The sequence below is a fragment of the Zingiber officinale genome, chromosome 4B (assembly GCF_018446385.1).
Source record: "Zingiber officinale cultivar Zhangliang chromosome 4B, Zo_v1.1, whole genome shotgun sequence".
Taxonomy (NCBI): domain Eukaryota; kingdom Viridiplantae; phylum Streptophyta; class Magnoliopsida; order Zingiberales; family Zingiberaceae; genus Zingiber; species Zingiber officinale.
In genome coordinates this window covers 124,261,807-124,277,300 of record NC_055993.1, presented here as the reverse complement: position 1 = coordinate 124,277,300, position 15,494 = coordinate 124,261,807, and the positions used below count along the sequence as shown (strand labels likewise).

Genomic DNA, 15,494 nt, shown 5'->3' with positions numbered 1-15,494 from the left:
TGATCGATCATTATACGGAGCAGAAAAGCACGGTTTGAATATTTCTATATATTAAAGGATCAAATTAAATAATTGGTGTGCAGAGCAGGTAAGGTTGCGGGTGCGGAACAAAACGATTCCCAGTTACTTATTGTTCTTAGATGACGAAAGAAGAGAGGTTTTGATTTCTTACTTCTCGTTGGTCAGCACTGACTGGTGAAGGTGAGCGTTCCCCGATTGGTTGGAGGCACTTCTGGATTTGGGGGCAAGGCGAAGCATCATTGGTTGTCAGACAAGGTGAGGGCAGAGGAGAGTTGCATCTTCTTTTGGAAGTTAGATCTAGGGATAAAGATATGGTTTTTACACCCATGCTCTTGTGACTGCTTCCGATTGGGTAAATCCTGTGGTCTTCTCGTTTGGTAGGGTCATTCCAAGATTGCAATCGCTTTCCCGTTTGGAGGAGGGCTTCATGCCGTCGGTTGCCCATTTCTTTTTTTTTTGTAGACGAGTCTTCTGACTGATTGATAGTTCTTATTTCGTTAGGGGGGTGCAAGCACGCACGATTTGGAGCGGTTTGTTGTAAGATTGTTGTGCATTAAGGTGCTCGCCGTGGCTTTCCTGCCCGAAAATTTCGATTTTTGTCTTCGGTTGGATCAGGGGAGCAACTTGACTTGAGGGGTTTCTTGGTGTTTGCCTTGTTGTGCAAGAGAGCGCTAGCCTTTGGTTGAGTTCCTGGTGCTGGTGGCGATGGGCGCTTGAGATTGCTGCGGCCATGGGAAGCCGACCCAAGACGGTGGTTTGGTTCAGGAGGGATCTGAGGATCGAGGATAATCCAGCCTTGGCTGCCGCGGCCAAGGACGGCAGTGTATTCCCTGTATTTGTTTGGTGCCCTAGCGAAGAGGGCCAGTTCTACCCCGGCCGAGTCTCTAGATGGTGGCTGAAGCAGTCGCTCATGCACCTTGAACAGACATTGAGGTCCCTTGGCGCTCCTCCTGTGTTCATGAGAGCTGACAGCACTCTTGCTGCTCTTTTGCATTGCATTGATTCAGTTGGGGCTACTAGATTGGTTTATAACCATCTTTATGGTAAGTTGTTGCAATGTTTTACTTGCTTTGAGTGATTTTCCTGAATAATAGGTGTCAAGTTCATGTACTTACATGAACATTTCCTTAGCACATAGACGAGTATAGGACAACTGAATTTTTTTGTCAACATTCATGCACCAGATCGATTGTTTGATTCATATGGTTCTCTGTTTAGTTTTACTGGTTCAACTCATCAACAAGTTTTTTGCAGGAAAAAAAGTAAAATTTAAATAAAATAAGAAAACCATACTTTCATTCACGCATGGCATCAGCAGGCTCTTCATTGTCCTGTCCCTACTGTACTTTGTTAGAAAATGACGTTTTTTTTTAACGTTTCAACAAGAAGTTATTAAATAGGATATTGCAACTTTGTCTCTCAAGTAACCTGTGAAATTAATTATTCGAAGTTATTCTCTGACATTTCTGTTTTACTATCTATAGCCATCAGGAACAATTAGTACATACCATTTAGGTAATATTTCATGCATGGTTAGGAATTGTCTACGGCACTTTTTTATATTGATCAACTTCAGTCATTTCATGGTTCTAATGGATTTTCAGTTAATGGCTACTATAATTTTCAGTTAATTTTTCTATTGATCAACTTTAGTCAGCTTGCAAGATCTGGATACCCGGTTACAAAAAAAAAAGAAAGTGTTTTACCCATAAAATTGGGTTGCAAATATTATGCCTTCAAAACCAAGGGAGTTGTCACCCAATTCTTCTCAATCTGAAGTAGAGAGTTTTAGACCTTATAATAATACAGTCTACACCAGTTTGCCTCTTAATGGTTATCCAAATTTAGAATATTAAATATTTTTTAGTCTAAATTAGCAATATGTTTAGAAATTTAACTTCTATCTTTGCACTCTAAGAATTATGTTTAACATTCAAAGATTTGAATAGTAATTCATTTGCTATACATCCACCACTTATATCTGGGACTAGCATTCATATATTTTTGTTTGTAATAGTCAACCTTTGTTTTGTTTTTGTCCTAGCTGAATGAAACAGTTATTTTCCCCATTTCCAATTAGTCTTCCTGCTCTATCCAGATCCTATTTCTGTTGTTCGTGACCATAAAATAAAAAGTCAGCTAGTAAGTCTTGGAATTAGTGTTGAAAGTTTCAATGGGGATCTCTTGTATGAACCATGGGAAGTCTATGACGAGAGTGGGCATGCTTTTACCACCTTTGATGCATTCTGGGAGAAGTGCATGAGCACACCAATTGAGCTGACTTTGCCTCTTCCTCCCTGGAAATTGGATCCTCCTCCAGGTAGACTTACGTGCTCATTGTATTCTTGTGATGTTAAAGACTGTGTGTGTATATATATCTCTTGTTTGTTTTATTTATATATCACTGTTTGTTTTATTTATGTATCACTATAAAACATTTGTTTTCTAATTTATACTCTCTGATTTTTGTCCAAATGTCCAATATAGCACCTATTGGTGTATAAGGATGTAACATAGTTGCAGAACATTGTCTTGGATTAAGCTATGACTCATTCCACTTTAATATCTGGGAAATGCCAACATTCAAGATACTCGGCCCTTATTACTTGCAAATCAGTTGGAGGCAATGCAAATGTCTATTACCAGTTGTTCGGCTTCTGCCAAAATTAATGATTCTTATTCAAAGAGGTACTAGGTTTCTGTGCATGAAGCTTGTGTAACATTCATCAGATCAACACCTAAAAATTTATGCTTTAAAATAGGCTTCATTTGTTCATTGAAATGTCTATATCTCATATGTTTGGTAAAAATGCCTTAGTTAAGGAACAAATATTATTGGTCAAACTGAAAATATACTTGAGCATAAGCTTGGGAAAATGAATTCCTGGATTGTCATTTTCCTAGCCAAGCAGCAATGCTCTCGCTATCTTTCAAATTAAGATTAGTGTGCTATTTGGTAATTGAGTTCCTAGATTGGTTTGGCTCCACCACTTTGTGCAATTCAAGTCAACCTAATGTCACAAGACACACAATTGTTTTTAGATTTTAATTTACTTTATGAAAATTTAACATTACATATAGACACATGATAATGAAATAATAAAGTCTTTAGATAAAACCCATAAACTTCATATGATAATATAGAAAAACTAAATAGCAAATGACACAAAACTGGGTCACTATAGGGTTGTCAATTCAAGTGGGTCGGATGGGTTCGGGTTGGGTTGAAGCAAGAATTACAAAAAAAATCCCAATTCGAAGCTGAACACAATCTAAAACCCTAAACCTGAACCCAGATAACCTGATTAAAAACTATATATATATTTGCTATTTTTACAATAATTCTTCACTTTTATCTTGATAATTCATCATTATCATATTAACCTTGATATTGATATACAATAAAAGTATCTTAATTTTTAAAATAAAATTTGATTTAATCCAAAAAAATCCACTAAAAACTAAATTCAGGTCAATCTGGGTCAACTCAAATCCGACCCGATCCTAACACAACCTGAAAACCCCCCCAACTTAAACCCGATATTTTTTGGGTTGACTTGGGTTGGCAGGTGGGCTCATTTTTGACACCCCTAGGTCACTAGCTGCTACTAGTTAAATTGGGCATGGGCACATTGCCATTGGCATTGCCAGCTGACAACAGCAAACCAGGCCCTGACATCACATCTCAAAGAATACTCACAAATTTTAATGGTTCTACCTAGAGAGGTTACAAGGTATCATTGTTCGATGCTTGCTGACAATTGTAAGACCAGTACATATTTATCCAAGCAAACTATTGGACATCTCTATCGATGCCTGCAAAATTAATGCTTTAAAGGTTTAGTATTTTGGATAAGAGGAACAAGATGTGCACAGATATAGTGCAAGATTCAATTATGTTCCATTTCCTTCCTCTTTCCACATGAAGAGTCATGAAGTTTAGAAATTGGAATTGACTTGCCATTTATATTAATACATTTTGTCTCATTTGTTCTGATGTATCAGGCTTGGAAAGTGTTCAGAGTTGTTCAATCGAGGAGCTAGGGCTTGAAAAAGAAACTGAAAAATTAAGTAACGCTTTATTAAGTAGGGGCTGGTCTCCTGGCTGGAGCAATGCAGACAAGGTGTTAAGTGAATTTATCAATGGACATCTAGTAGATTATTCTGAAAACAGAATGAAGGTAGAAGACACTACTACTTCACTGTTATCACCGTATATTCATTTTGGTGAACTTAGTGTTAGGAAAATTTATCAAAATGTGAGAATCAAGCAACTACAGTGGGCAAAAGACGGGGAGTGTAAAAAAGAAGAAAGTATGAAGTTGTTCTTGCGATCAATTGGGCTAAGAGAGTATTCACGGTATCTTTGTTTTAATTTCCCGTTCACACATGAGCAATCACTGCTGGCTAATCTTAAGCATTATCCTTGGCGTACTGATCAAGGCCAGTTTAAGTGTTGGAGGCAGGGAAGGACTGGTTATCCTTTAGTGGATGCAGGTATGAGAGAACTTTGGGCAACTGGCTGGCTACACAACAGAACTAGAGTGATCGTGGCAAGTTTTCTTGTGAAAATTTTGCTACTTCCATGGACTTGGGGAATGAAATACTTTTGGGACACGTTACTGGATGCTGATCTTGAAAGTGACATCCTTGGTTGGCAGTATGTATCAGGTAGCTTACCTGATGGGCATGAGCTCAAACGCATGGACAGTCCTGAGGTATGAACTACCTAATCTATAAAGAGTTCTTATGATTACCAAAAAAAATGGTTGGCCATTGATCACTGACATCACATTTTTATAAGAACATTATCCACCATAATGTCATATTTTCCTTCTCTTTTGAAAAAAGTCATATGTTCCTTCTAAAATTGTTGCTAACTCATCGTTTGTCATTCTATTCGAGCTTTATGGTCTTTACTGTTCTGACTCAACTGCTCGTTAACTAAATCCTAGTTACAATTAGTTATAAAGGAAACCGTCCCAAACCATATTCTTTACTGATTACAGACTACCAATCTTCTTTATATTTTGTTACAAAAAGAACTGCTGTCTGTTGTACAGTAAAAATAAGTTGGTTTGAGTTTTTTATTGTTTTCTTTTGCATTTGATAATAAGACACTTTTTTTTTTAATTTTTGATTTCATACAAATTTATGTTAGTCTTAAGGTTTAATTACATATTGTAGTTTCTGTTTTTTACAAAATTGTATGTACTCTCAGTGCTGTTAATAATGCTATTGTTCTTACTAATCTGGCATTGTCTTCTAATGATAATCAAGGCTTCTTTCATTTACGCATGCAATGATCTCTTACAGATCTTTCTTCCTGTAAAAACCAGCTCACATATTTTGATAACTGGTTGGCTTCGCGTAGATTAAGCAAAATCTCCTATTCATTGTCATTGGTAAACATTATTTTCTTATAAGGCCCACAATCTTTTCAATTTGGAATCAGGTTCAAGGTCAAAAGTATGATCCAAATGGTGAATATATAAGAAATTGGATTCCTGAGCTCGCTAGAATGCCGACTGAATGGATTCATCGTCCATGGGATGCTCCCATGACTGTACTGAAATCAGCTGGCATTGAGCTAGGATCGAATTATCCAAGGCCAATTGTAGACATTGATACAGCTAGGGAACAACTCGATGATGCTGTTAACATGATGTGGGAGGTTGATAGGGCTGCAAAAGTAGCACAATTGAGCAGTTCAGATGAAGTTGTGGCGGACAATCTGATCAGTATGAATAGCTTTGACATCCCAAAAGTTATCGTGAAGAAAGAAGTATCTTGTAACCATTCGTCCCTTGACCAAAGGGTACCCTCCTTCCACAACGTGAAGAACAACTCACGAAACAAGGAGGTGAAAGTTCTAGAGGGGGAAGGATCTTGCCCATCTGCCTTGTGTTCTCAAATTGGCGCTGCAAAGACGAAGGATGTCGATTTGATTTCGACAGCGGAATCCTCATCTGCTAGGAAAAGAAGCATCAGTGAAAGTCATTGTGCCGTTCCATCCCATGTCTGTACTCCAACAGGAGATTCCCTACAAGAACTTGATTCAGTAGGCCAACATTTTTCAGACAGATTCCATTCTGTTTATTCAGCATATCCAATTCCGGATGAAAAAAAGGTAGTTGCTGATACACTTTTCGAGTTTACAGAAGATATTTTGTCAAAATATAAATTGATAGCAGTATGCACGCGTTAACAGTACTAACTGTCATTCTATCTAGTTGTTTCTTTATTTCACTTAAATCAAATATAATCTTTTAGAATGAAGAAACTTGACAGAGAGAATTTACAATATTCTCAACATATCTTTCTTGTCAAGCCTATTTTTCTGATGTATAAATTATGTTGTTGATGCAGGAAGAGGACTGTGATGCTGAAAGTTTATTCCATGGCTCGAGACCATCCAAGAGAACTTCAGAGCTTCCATAGCCATCGCACCGTTGTACATTAACAATCTTAGCTTCGTTTTTCTTTTCTAATTCTACTTGTTTAATTACGAGGCAGAAAATAATACATAAAATCTTAGAAAATCGATACAGTTTTGTATCTATCACTAGGCTTGATTGAAATAAATGGTCCAAGCTTTGAGCAGTGTCTTATAGTCTACCAATTCGGCTGCATTTGTTGGGTAACCATAGCCACCGAGCTGGCCGAGGCCACAGGAGAAAAAGGAAAAAATTCTCCTTCCTTTTCCTTAATTGTTTCAGTAGTTTTCTTCGTTGCTCCTTTCATTTTCTATGGGGTTCCAGCAAGAACATCAATAATAGTTTCTTTTCCTCATTTCCAGCACAAAGATTCAGCCAACAGCAACTCGTTTCCTTGTTTCGTCTCATTTTACAGCAATTCGTTTTCTTGTTTCGTCTCATTTTACAGCAATTCTTATTGATATCATTTTGATTATTTGAGTTATTTATTTTATTTTATTTGTAGATACGAATTTAGTAGAGCTCGATGATCTATAGAGCTATATATGCTTGAATAATTATTTTATTTTATTTTTTTAAAAAATAGGCAATAGATGTTTAAAATAAATAATTGATGTTATTGAATGTGTATTCTGAGTTTGATACGAGGATTAAAATAAATAATTAATGTGATTGAATGTGCATTTATAAGTTTGGTAGTGTCCGAAGTCATTTAATTAATTAATAAGATTTATTAGGTTAAATTATAATTTAATTAAAATTTGAATTTATCTAATTAAGAAAATTTATTGGGTTAATTGTAATTTAATTTGATTTTGAAGTTATTTAATTAAGGATATTTATTTGAGTAATTGAAATTTAATTAGAATTTATATTTTATTAAGTATTGTAAATTTAAATAGATGAGTTAGTTAGGATTAATCAAGTTAATCTTTAATTATGGAATTTGGATTAATCAAATTAAGAAAATAATAGGATATATTAAATATAATATAAAATATATAATTAAACAAGAATAAAAAAAAGAAATACAAGACTAAAATTTTATGTAGCATGTATTTTATATAGAAAGAAAGTATAAATAATATATATAATATAAACCCGGTGTCGGCTATTTGCCTGTCACGTGGCACATCAAATTAATAAAAATTAGGAATTTGACTGAACTAAATAAAAGCGTTGTAATATGGAGTCCCAAGTCGTATTTTTCTCCAAGGATAACTAGTGAGTGTATACATATCCTAGAATTGATTCAAGTTAAACTCTCTCGTAAACAAGGTAAATTAAGCACTTCCTTTTGATTAACATTACAAACTGAATTCTTATACGATCAAAAGTAAATCAAAGAAGATTCATAACTGATTTAAACATGGTTCAACTCCACCTCATCAAGCTTACACAACTAATTAAGCATCATTGATTCAAATTCTTAACTTAACTAATTTACTAATCTCATACATGATCAACAACCTTTCACTCAAGTACACAACTAATTAAGCATCATTGATTCAAATTCTTAACTTAACTAATTTACCAATCTCATACATGATCAACAACCTTTCACTCAGGTAAACAATCAGTAACTCACATTAACATCCAACATTAAATGTTCATAACGGTGACAATAAATCCAAGCCATAGAACAATTGAAACTAAGCTTTAACTTATAGAATCCGAATCATGGAATTAAAAACTAGAATTAGATTGCAAACTAAGTTAGAAACTAAACTTAACTAACATTACATAAATATGAAGTATCAAAATTGTAGATCAAAAATTAGAACCGGGATTGTATAAGAAAATTCATTCAAATGGAAATGGAAAATGCAAACAAAGAATCAAGTATGCAATCTAATTATCAGATTTTAAGATCTGAGCGAGTTTAAGAACAAATCAAAGTAAATTGCAAACAAAGTAAACATTCCTCATCCACAAACCCTTGTCGCAAGCTTCTCCTCCCTGCCGTGAAACAGAACAACCACTGGGAACGCCTCTCGAGCTGTTGGCTTTGAATCTAGAGCTTCCAACTAATCCGACCGGATGTCCATAGCCTCAGAGAACGCCCTTCTAGCTCACACCCAAGTGGAATCCACAACGCACGAAGAAACAACGCCAAGTTCTGGAATTGCGCACGCCAATCGATTGATCAGATCGATTCCGGAATCGCTGATGGAATGGAGAAACAAGAGTGTGACCGGAGCTTCTGGGAACGCCCTCGAGCTCTGGTGATAATGGAAATCGCGGATCGGAGAATGCCTCTAAATCCGGATTGCGAAATGGACAGAACTCAACATCGCAGACTGGGGAACACCCTCTGCCGCTTCTATGACCTCGGACGATGATCGCTGGAACTCAGGAATCACCGCCGGTGAAGAACGCTAGCATCTGGATCTAGAATTTGGAACGGGAGCGTCGGTCGTCGCGCGAAGAAGAAGAAGCACTGTAGCACAAAATCGCGAAGTCGAGCCCGAAGCACTGTAGCTTCTTGCGAGGCTTTTAAATCTTCCTTAGATTAAATCGGACGGTCCAGATTAACTCAGGCTTGATCAACGGCTGTGATGTCTTTAGATCTGGATCAAAAGTTTCGGATCTTCATCAATGGCTCAGATTTGCTCCTCAATAGGTCGGATGGGCCGGATCTTCAATGGATAACTCAGATCTACTGATTTTGGATGAACGACCCATAACACTCCGAAGCTTGATCGTCTTGTTTAGCCCTAGATTTGAACCCGAGTGTAGTCTGATCTAATCGGGTCCATGACCCTTTTGATGCCTATAAAATAATAATCACATATTAGCATCAAATATCATGATTATGAATCAATTTACAATTAAGTCCAAGATAAAATGAAATTATGAAATGTAGAGTAAATATAGCTTTAAGCTATGAAAATATCATTAAAAACATGCATTGTGAATCAAGATAATATAGCTAAAATCATGGTTATCGAAACCCTATAATTTAAATAAGAATATATATATATATATATATATATATATATATATATATATATATATATATATATATATATATATATATATATATTACCTGTAATAAATATAGTGTAAATAATGATGAAATTTTAATCATATAATATATGAATTATATATCTATATCATATATATGGATATCCAAATAAAATTATATTAAATTGATGACTTAATTTTTATATAAAAATCTATATAACCATGGATATATATAGTATATAGTATAAATAATGGAAATAGGAAAATTATAAGGTATATATAGGAGATTTTAATTGAAGATATGAATATATCTTCAACGTAAAATTATATTTATATATAGATATGTATAAGAGATTTGATTCAATATCAAATTAATGACTAATATATATATATATATATATATATATATAATTTGATAATCAAATTAATGATTATTAAGAAATTATATATGAATTAAATATATTACTATATATGTGTGATATATACATGGATATTAATATATATGAAATTAGTATAAGGAAATATATAATTTGATTCAAAAATCAAATTAATGACTTAGTATTAAGAAACTATAATATGAATTAAATATATTACCATATATAAATATACGGTTTTGATATCCTGCACGTCGGCACAATGCGCGACTGTGCGCGCGCAGGATATCAATCGTTTTAGTTTTTTTTTTATTTTTTTTTATTTTTGAATTTAAAAAAATAATTAAAATATTTTTAAAAAATTTTATTTCTAGGTTCAGGCTTTGGGTTATAGTATCAAAGTTATTTTTTTTAGATTTTACCTCTAGGATTCAGACTTTGAGTTATAGTATTAAAGCTATTTAGGGTTCAGGCTTTGGGTTACAGTATTAAAGCCATTATTTTTGCCATGAAGATTTGGCGACATTATTTATATGGCGTTACATTTGAGATTCTCACTGACCATAAGAGTCTCAAATATCTGTTTACTTAGAAGGAACTTAGTCTCCGACAAAGGAGATGGATGGAGTTCCCGAAGGATTATGATTGTACCCTTAGCTATCATCCGGGGAGAGCTAATGTGGTTGTCGATACGCTTAGCAGGAAGTCCGGAGGGACTTTAGCTTGCCACCGAGTTGTGGTCACAGACTTGATTTAAGGTTTCTCCGATTTGGGCCTTGAGGGGTAAGGACAGACAGAACAGGGTGCTCTGGCTACCATGGTTGCTCAGTCGTTGATCAGTACAAGGATACGAGAGCCATAGGCGACTGATCAGTATTTGCAGTTTATTTACAGCCAGATAGTTTCCGGGCAGCAGACCGAGTTCACACGAGACGAGGAGGGTTATACACTACCGAGGCAGATTTTGCGTGCTTCAGTCTCATCCGGTCTTATAGGAGTTACTTTCGGAGGCTCATCGCTCATGATTTGCTGTCCACCCAGGCGGTACCCGTATGTACCAAGATTTGAGATGTTTCTATTGGTGGAACGACATGAAGGACGACATGAAAGAAGACATCGCGGATTTTGTAGCTAGATGTCTTGTCTGTCAACAAATGAAGGCCGAGCACCAGAGACCTGCCGGCTTACTTCAGCAGATTCCTAATCCTGAGTGGAAATGAGAACACATTACTATGGACTTTGTGGTAGGTTTGCCGAGGACACGACGAGGTCATGACGTGATTTGGGTAATTATTGATCGATTAACCAAATCCGCGTACTCGTTAGCGATCCGGAAGACTGATTTCCTGGATCGATTGGTAGATCTGTTTTGCTGGGAGATCATCAGATTACATGGTATTCCATTGAGTATCATTTCGGATAGAGATCCACGGTTTACGTCTCGTTTCTGGCAGAGTCTGCAGCAGGCCTTGGGCACACAGCTCCGTTTCTGTACAACTTTCCATCCACAGACAGATGGACAGTAAGAGCGAACCATTCAGACACTAGAGGACTTGCGGAGGATATGTGTATTAGATTTTTAGGGGCAGTTGAGAGGACCACTTGCCATTGGTAGAATTTGTCTACAACAACAGCTTTCATTCAGGTATCCAGTTGACACCGTTTGAGGCGTTGTATGGTAAACCTTGTCGGACACCCGTCCTCTGGGATGAGGTTGGAGAGGCCCAGTTGTTGGGACCTCATAGAGTTCAGCAGGATGTAGAGTTGGTCCGTACTATCAGACGGAGGATGTCAGAGGCGCAGGATCGCCAGAAGAGTTACGCTGATCAGAGACGCAGACCACTAGAGTTCTCTGTTGGCGACCATGTATTTCTGCGAGTTTCACCCACGAAAGGGGTGAAGAGATTTGGCCTCAGAGGTAAGCTAGCTCCACGGTACATTGGCCCTTTCGAGACCTTGGAGAGGATCGGAGCGGTAGCTTACCGACTGGCACTACCACCGTCCCTGGCAGGCGTTCACGATGTGTTCCACGTATCGATGTTGAGGAGATACGTACATGACCCGACACATGTGCTGGCAGATATTCCAGTTCCAGTTCAGCCTGACATTACATATGAGGAGGTTCCGGTACGGATTCTCGACCGGAAAGAGCGTCAGTTGCGGAACAAGACTATCCGGCTAGTTAAAGTCGGATGGCAGCATCATTCGGACGAGGAGGCTACTTGGGAGCTCGAGGAAACGATCCGAGTTCAATATCCCCACCTTTTCACTTAGGGTATGTGATTTATTCATCGTTCAACATTTATACTCTATATCTGTTGTTAGTAATTGCTGATGATAGATACCGAAATTTGGGGACCAAATTTTTATTAGTGGGGGAGAATGTAAAATACCGGAAATAGGTGAATATTAATAAGGGAATTTTCCGGAATTTTTGGAAATTTTTCGGGAATTTTTCCGAGCTCGTACGGACGAGTTGACGGGGATAAAAACAGGGTCCGGAAAAGGCTGTTTAGGCTACCCTGTTTTAATGAGGAAAAGTTTTATTTCCTTTTCCTTTTTCTTTTCTTTTCTTTTTCTCTTATTTTTTTTTCCCGTGCTCGACACCTTCTCCATGCGCGCCCGTTTCCTCGCCGCGACCTTCTTCTCCTCTGTGCCCTAACCGGCGCCGGGCCGGCGGTTCCTTCTTCCCCCTTCTCTTCATCGCATCGCCAAGGACCATGCCCTAAACCTCCCTCGCACTGACTTCCTCTCCCGATTCCTTTCCTCTTCTCCTCTCCTCTGCCGCCACCACAGCGCCAGCCGTGCCCTAATTGGGTTGTGCCGCCGCCGAGATTGCTTCGCCGTTACCGACCTAGTGCTGCCGCTGGCCTTCCTCCGCCCTACAGCTGACTTCTACCGGTGTCCTAGCCTCCAGCCGCGTGCCCTAGGCGACGCCTTCTCCCCTTCACCGACGCCGATCCAACCGAGCCCTAAGGCCGGCTGCCACCATTGTGCCGTGCCTTAGATCGTCGGGAGCCGAGAGCCGCTGTTGCACAGAGCAGTGCCGGCCACCAGATCTGTTCCGAGACCCCCTCACTCTCGATCACCCCTGTGCCCTATCACTGCTTTGTGGCTTCTTCCGTGCCCTAGTTCCTTACTGCCGAGCCAACAAGGTAAGCTGGTTGTACATGGAACGATTGGTTGAGTTAGGGATCTGGTTCTATATCTAGTTGGATTCTTGAACTTTTCTTGTTCTGTTCAGAGAAGGAGTTCAGCCGGAAGGGGTGTTCGGGGGGGGAGGGGGGTTTCCTAGGTTTCCAGCAACAATCAACCCTTGCTGGCAGCAACAAACCTTCCGTGGATCAGTGATCCCTGCTGTGAATTTTGGTAAGGTGTAGATGGTATAATCTTTACTGAGTTTGGGTTTCATTTGATTAATGAAGATATTGGAATTAGTGTTAGGATGTGTTTAAATGTGATAGTTTGGTTATTTTGAGAGGTGATTGATGTTAATAAGAAGAAAGGATAAGATTATTAAATAGGTTTGGAGATTTTGATTTAGCTATATAGCTAAATACAATATCTGTTTGATATCACAGGACTTTGACTCGAGACGGTGTCTCGACGAGGGATCCATTTTGGATACGACCTTTCTTATCAGAAGCGGGTACTTTTGACTTATTGTCTTTGATATGCTTAGTAATGAAATTAACATGTTGCATTAATTGTGTTTCTTATTTGTTCGGTTAATCACTGCCCAATACATGTTACCTGTTTGATTGGTTGTTTGTTTGCATCTCGTATTGATCTCGTACCTGATTTTTCATGCTCATGGGTAGTGATATAACCATGTTTTACCATGTCAGGATCTAGGTTTGATACCTTATTTGATCAGTATACCTTGATATGATTTATTTACTTTGGTGCACATTATTATATGTCCAGAGATTGATTTAGCATATTACCATGCTTAGTGACATGCACCATTCGCATGATTGCATGCTGTGTGAGAGATTGCTCCATTATTGTCGAGCACTTTGCCAGTTTTCATCACTGTTCGGTGCTCCGTTGTGACGCTCATGGGTAGCGTGACACAGCGTGGTAGCACGTCAGTTTGACTCTTCCGGTGCTCCGTTGGTCTGCTCATGGGTAGTGTGACGCAGCGTGTAGCACGTTAGAGATCCCTCCCCATCATAGCGTACCGGGAGATGAGAGCATTACACTCCCCCATTTATGATTTGGGGTAGGAGTACGTGTGTACTCCGACAGCATCCCGTCCACTCGGTCACTCATCAGGGGTAGTGATGCAGAGTGCACGGTCATCACAGCCCTACCCACTCGGTCCCACTTTTGTTGTGAGTTGGCTGACCGGCGTCAGGGGTGACCATCACATTGACATCATATGCATGATGCATTTATTGTTTTGTGATTGTGTTTGCTGCATTTATATGCTGCATATTGTTTGGATACCTATGTTTGACATGCATACATGTCTTCTATACCTTTCGGACTGTTTGTCCTTATACCGGGTCCTGGTTAGTACATTTTCTCTCCTATCTACTTCGATTTGCATTTATCTTTATTTTTATCAGGAGACTGTACGCATGATTAGTGCTAGGTGTTATTTCTTTACTTTGCATATCAATTGTACCTGCTGAGTGTTGGACTTACCCCGCCTCCATTGTTGTTATATTTCAGGATGATGCTGTCAGGAGAGAGTTCTAGTTGCTGGTCCCCTGAAGACCCGAAGACTTACGGATCTACTGGTTTTGTTTGTTTCCTTTTGACTATGTTATATGTTGGAGCAATCCCAATGGTTCGTGGGACCATGTGTTTTGGTGTTTCGGCAAAGGGTTTAAGTTAGGTTTACCCTTGTTATTTGATATGTGTACTTGAGTTGTGCAGGATTGCAGGTGACACTTGTGACTCAGGTTGATGGCTTCGGGTCCGGTGAAGGATGGAGCATCCGAGGGACCGTGGACAAGGCAGCAAGGACAAGGGCCGAGGGAAGCGACTTCGAGGCATACGCGAAGGATGGCATTGGGACGAGCCGCGGGCTTGGATGCATCCGAGGGACGAGAGCCAAAGGAAGTAGGCTTGAAGGCAAGAGGTCAAGGCTGCAAAGAAGAGTCAAGTGAGTCGTGAGGGTCCGAGTGCAAGAGAAATGTACTCGGGATGGGAAACCCTAAGTTTAGGGTTGTACCAGTCGACTGGTGGTGAGCACAGAAGCTCTCTGTGCCTAAAACGGCTGGGACCAGTCGATTGGTACAGGGACCAGTCGACTGGTACAGGGACCAGTCGACTGATAGATAGCCGTTGAGAGAGACGTTGGGTTGGCCCCAGTCGACTGGTGCAAGGACCAGTCGACTGGTAACGGGCAAATCAGCAAGGCTGATTTCCCCAAGCTCTATAAGAAGGAGCTTGGGATGGCCGGTCAACCTGACGAAATTAGACTTGGTTAAAGCCTAATTAGTAGTCACAAGAGTTCTCAAGTGCTTGTGTAATTCAAGAGGTCTTGGTGAGTTTGTGGTGAGGTTTCTCCACCCACAAGGAGCGACTTGAGATAGCCAGAGTTTCCGGGGGCTAATCCACCGAAGGATCGGGATCGTCCACCTTACGGACAGCCGTGGAGTAGGAGCATCATCTCCGAACCACGTTACATTGACGTGTATTGGTTTGCTAGTTCTTTTCTTTGTCTTTAGCTTTCGTATTC

The 15,494-nt window shown here is 39.0% G+C and overlaps 1 protein-coding gene across 3 annotated transcripts; it reads left to right on the top strand.

Annotated features, from left to right (window-relative positions):
- Positions 1-95: 95 nt before the first annotated feature.
- Positions 96-6,627, top strand: LOC121976424 (cryptochrome-1-like). Of its 3 annotated transcripts, none has more exons than XM_042528577.1 (6): positions 96-276; positions 523-1,064; positions 2,120-2,341; positions 4,027-4,739; positions 5,477-6,151; positions 6,391-6,627. In XM_042528577.1, exons 2-6 carry the CDS (start codon positions 752-754, stop codon positions 6,460-6,462), a joined length of 1,995 nt encoding a protein of 664 aa, XP_042384511.1. In that variant the 5' UTR covers positions 96-276; positions 523-751; the 3' UTR covers positions 6,463-6,627. The 3 variants fall into 3 exon arrangements, with proteins under 3 accessions (XP_042384511.1, XP_042384510.1, XP_042384512.1); XM_042528576.1 differs by having other exon boundaries at positions 403-1,064; XM_042528578.1 differs by having other exon boundaries at positions 96-373.
- Positions 6,628-15,494: the final 8,867 nt, after the last annotated feature.

Excerpts from the sequence above, each read along its gene's own strand:
- LOC121976424 (XM_042528577.1), top strand. The coding sequence starts at position 752 with ATGGGAAGCCGACCCAAGACGGTGGTTTGGTTCAGGAGGGATCTGAGG. Across the intron at positions 1,065-2,119 it reads GGTTTATAACCATCTTTATG|ATCCTATTTCTGTTGTTCGT; the intron begins GTAAGTTGTTGC and ends TGCTCTATCCAG. Across the intron at positions 2,342-4,026 it reads GAAATTGGATCCTCCTCCAG|GCTTGGAAAGTGTTCAGAGT; the intron begins GTAGACTTACGT and ends CTGATGTATCAG.